At 64.1% G+C, this 4,452-nt stretch overlaps 1 protein-coding gene across 1 annotated transcript in view; it reads right to left on the reverse strand.

Annotated features, from left to right (window-relative positions):
* Positions 1-4,452, reverse strand: part of SBF1 (SET binding factor 1) — a gene marked incomplete at its 5' end in the record, with an annotated part of 41,244 nt that overhangs the window by 31,300 nt on the left and 5,492 nt on the right. The window contains 4 exon segments of the mRNA XM_029958143.1: positions 60-250; positions 657-762; positions 1,820-1,843; positions 3,774-3,884. Of these exon segments, the coding sequence (XP_029814003.1) occupies positions 60-250; positions 657-762; positions 1,820-1,843; positions 3,774-3,884 (432 nt within the window).

Genomic DNA, 4,452 nt, shown 5'->3' on the forward strand with positions numbered 1-4,452 from the left:
CAGCTCAGCCCATCCTGCCTGGAGAGGAGGGAGGCAGGGCTGGGAGATTCCCCAGTCACACTGGGAGGCAGGAGAGCTGGCACAGGGTGGAGGGTGGGGGGCTCAGGGACCCCTCACCTGTACTTGAGGGGGAACATGAGAGCCAGGAGAGCCCGGCAGGCGTCTGTCAGCCTCTGGTAACTGCTGGAGAGGAACAGGATCTTGTGCTCGGTCAGCGCCGCGCAGAACAGGAACAGCACGTTGGTGATGCCTGGGCAGGGCACAGGAGGGCACTCAGAAACAGGGGGACCCCTCCTGCACCCCTCCAGAGACCCCTGACCCACCCCCCAGGGCTGGAGACCACTCCCCATCCCCACACCCTGCCCGAGAGAGGAGCTCAGCATCCCCCAAAGAGCCACTCTTGGGTCACCCAGGGAAGGCCCTCTTCCCAGAGATGCTCCCACTGCTCCCGGGCTGCCCCAGTCCTTTACTGGGAGGCACGAGGCCAACACCAGCTCTGGGCTCTCCTCCTGCACCCAGGCTGCTCCTCATGACCCCTGCCCCACATCCCACCCTCCTGGAAAAGGGTCCGGGGAGGCTCTGGAGCCAAGGCCAGGTGGGAATGACCCGCAGAGACTGTGGCCCCGAGGCCATGGCAGGGTGGGGCCGGGTCTCACCGAGCTGGCGGAACAGCAGGGCCACGCTGCAGCTGCTGACCGGGAGCGAGTCGTTGATGGGAGTCTGGATCACCTGCCTGTCCCCTGCCCCCAGGGAGATCGTCCTCTGCAAGGGAACACACCCGGTCACCGGGATCACCCTGGCACAGCACGGGGACAAGGCAGGGGCAGCCAAACCCCCCCGGTGCAGGGGACAGGGCACCCCTGGCACAGCCCCCGCCCCCAGCACGGCTGGAGCACGGCTGCTGCGGGAAGAGGGGAGAGAAAAGAGGGAAGAAGGAAGAGGAAAGAAGGAAGAGGATGTTGCCACTGAACCCCTTGGGTGCTTGACTGGGTCCACGGGCTGAGGGGAGGAAGGGCACCTGTTTCAGTATTCCCAGCCAGCACCAGCGACATCCCGGCGGCCCCCAGATCCGCACGGAGAGGTGGGACACAACGGCTCCCCAGGACTCCAGATCTCCCCAGGCCACGGGGGCTCTCCAGGCCCTTGGACCCAAGGGGAGCAGCTCCCCTGTCTGTGCCCACCCAGCCCTGCTGTACCAGGGAGCAGCTCCAGCTCTGCAGTCTCTCTGGCAGCAGGAGCAGGGACGGACAGACGGGGCACAGGCTCATTGCTTCTTCCCCACCATCACTTATCATTCCCAGACTGAACCCATTCCCAGTTGGCACAGGGACGCTTACACATCCCAAGGCTCCCTCTAGGCTGCAGGGGCTGGGGCAGGAGCAGAGCTCTGGCCCTTCTCCTCCTTTTTCCACACCTCTCCAGGGAACACGCTCCTGCAATAGCAGGTTTCGCCACCTCCCCGCAGCCACGAGAGCTCCCAGATCCCACCAGGAACAGCCCCAAAATCCAGTGCTGGACAGGGCCATGGCTGAGCAGAGCCAGACCCCTGACCTGCTCCTCCAGCCCAGCTTTCACAACCCCCAGAACACACAGAGAGGCAGAAGGGCCAGCCAGGAATGCAGCCCCTTCCCGGAGCCCAGGGACACGTCCCGGGACACACACGGACACAGACACCCCAGGGTGCCCTGAGACCACCAGGACACAGGCCTGGGTGGGCCACACTCAGAGCAATTAACAGAGAGGCTGTTAACGAGGGGACAGACCCCAAGGTGGGAAAGAAATGTGGGAAAGAAATGTGGGAAAGAAAAGAAGTTCGTACCGCTGCTTCGTCGTCCGCGTCAGGCTGAGGTGGGACAGACAGAGAGCACAGTCAGTTAGGACACACGGACAAGGGACAACGGGACAAGGGGGACATGGACACGGGCAGAGCCAGCCACGAGCAGGGACAATGCTCAGAGAGGAGCCCACATACACAAACACAGACATGGAGTGAAAGCCATGGCTACGGCACCGGGAAAGAGCCTTGGACACAGCAGGAGAACAGGTAAAGCACGGGAAGGGAAGGGAAGTGCCACCAAACTGTCCCCCCTGTCACACAGTCCCTGTTCCCACAGCACAGAGCGGTCCTGCCCCAGCTGGGGGGATGGATCTGAGCCAAACCCAGCGAGCCACAGCGGCTGCAGAAGCCGCCCTGCTCCGGCCAGCCCTCCTCGTCCCGCCGGGAGGAACCGGATCCGGGCAGATCCCACGGGACTGGATTGCAAACCCAGGGTGTCTGGCACAGCCCCTGTGCCCTGGCAGTGGGCAGCACCCCGCTCTCCTCTCTGGAGAACTGGATGGGCCTGGCTCCATCCCTCTCCTGCAGACACGGGAGCAGTGCCGGGCTCTCCCGGGATCTGCAGCACTCTGGGGGCTCAGAGGGAGCCCCAAACCTACGGCAGCTCCAGGGGCTCCTGCCCAAAAACCTGCTCAGACACGGGGGCAGGAAGCAGAACCCCCTCAGGGTCACGGGCACAGGGGGAAGGAAACCCCTGTCTGGAGGCACTGGGGGTCTGTGGTGCTGCCCCAGTGCCCTGTGGTGCCATCCCAGTGCCCCGTGGTGCTGTCCCAGTTCCCTGTGGTGCTGTCCCAGTTCCCTGTGGTGCTGTCCCAGTGCCCCGTGGTGCTGTCCCAGTTCCCCGTGGTGCTGTCCCAGTGCCCCGTGGTGCTGTCCCAGTTCCCTGTGGTGCTGTCCCAGTGCCCTCTGGTGCTGTCCCAGTGCACTCTGGTGCTGTTCCAGCCTCGCCAAGACTCCCCCACTTGGATGTGGGATAATTAATATCACTTTGTGCTGGAGGAAGAGGAGCTCAGCTGAAGGGGGAGACAAGCACAGCTCCCTGGTGACATTTGAGGTGTCACCATGGCAGGAAAGCCCCAGGGCATCGCACTGCTGTCCCCAACCTCCTGCCAGGGGGTCCAGCTGGGCTCTCCCTCTGTGCCATCCCCAAGGCAGCTTCGGCTGACCCCCCCTGTCCCATCTGCTGAGCCCAGCTGGGCTGCCTGGAGCAGGAGGAGCTGCTGGAGGGACACTCAGCTCCAAGGGGGGGGCAGGGGGTGTGATGGCCTCGGCTCTGGGCACAGGCCCTGTCCAGCAGAGACGCCGGCCAGGCACGGGCACAGGACCAGGCACGGGCACAGGACCAGGCACAGGAGCAGCCCAGTGCTCCGAGGAGAGCTCCAGGCTGCCCGTCTGGCATCGCTGGCCCTCCCTGGCCCGTGTCCCTGCAGCTGCCCCAGCCCTGCTCTCACAGATGGCCCGTGACCACTCGGCCCCGGAGCAGCTCTCCGGGCAAACGGAGCCAGGAGTGCAGGAGTGACCACGGCCCATGGAATGTGTTTGCACAGAGGGAGCAGCACCCACGTCAGCTGGTGGTCGAGCTCCCAGTCTCCTTCCCAAGGGAGCAGGAGCCACTGGCTGGGATGGGAAGTGCAGCCCAGCCAAGCAGCAGGACCTGCTCAGCTGAGCAGCTCCACGTCACGGAATTTTGGTGTTTGTGCTCCGAAGTACTTGGGAAGGCAGCAGGGCACGGAGCCAGGCCCTGCCCACGGGTCCCACTCAGCTCACCCAGCACAGTAAACCCAGAGCCCAGCTGAGCAGGACCCCCGGCCTGGCTCTGACAGAGCTGCTGAGGGGGCAGAGCACAGAGAGGGAGAGGGAAGGGCATGGAGAAGGAAGGGCATGGAGAGGGAAAGGGAAGGGCATGGAGAAGGAGAGGGAGGGGCAGGACACCCACCTGTGCTCCCCCCGTGATGGGGATGGTGCAGGTGAGGAGGTTCCCGATGACATTCTCCAAGGACACGCTCAGCCCGTCCACGTAGATGGTGTAGATCAACCCCAGGCTGTTCTGGAGGGGGGAGCAGGGCACGGATGAGCAGGGCTGGGAGCTGGGGAGGCCCTCCAGTGTGGAACCCCATCCCCTGGAGGGGCTCCCAGGGCTTGTCCCTGGCCAAACACACCCTGGGATTGCCAATCCCAGGTGCAGTGCTCCAGGTCTTCCTCCTCCTCATCCACAGGGATGGGATATTCGGCACAGGCTCCCTTTGCTTCCAGCCAGCAGCACATCCCCGTCCCCACACTGACCCCTTGGAGCAGCAGGGGCTTCCCACAGCTCCATGAGCAGAGAGGCTGGGAACACCTGGGCTCTCCAGCCCCCCAGCACTCCCAGTCCACAAATACTCCAAGGAAGGGATGGGAAGGAGACCCTTTCCCAGCAAGGGCTGGCCGAGGTTCCCGAAATCTGGGCAATGCCCATGACAACACACTTTGGCTTCTGTCAGCCCTGGGTGGTTGTTGTAGGTTCCTTCCACAGCTTCTCTGGGCAACCTGGGCCAGGGCCTCCCCACCTCCCAGCCAGCAATTCCTTCCCAATATCCCATCTGACCCTGCCCTCTGGCACTGGGAAGCCATTCCCT

The sequence above is a fragment of the Manacus vitellinus genome, unplaced genomic scaffold (assembly GCF_001715985.3).
Source record: "Manacus vitellinus isolate BGI_N305 unplaced genomic scaffold, ASM171598v3 scaffold_141_pilon, whole genome shotgun sequence".
NCBI classification, from domain to species: domain Eukaryota; kingdom Metazoa; phylum Chordata; class Aves; order Passeriformes; family Pipridae; genus Manacus; species Manacus vitellinus.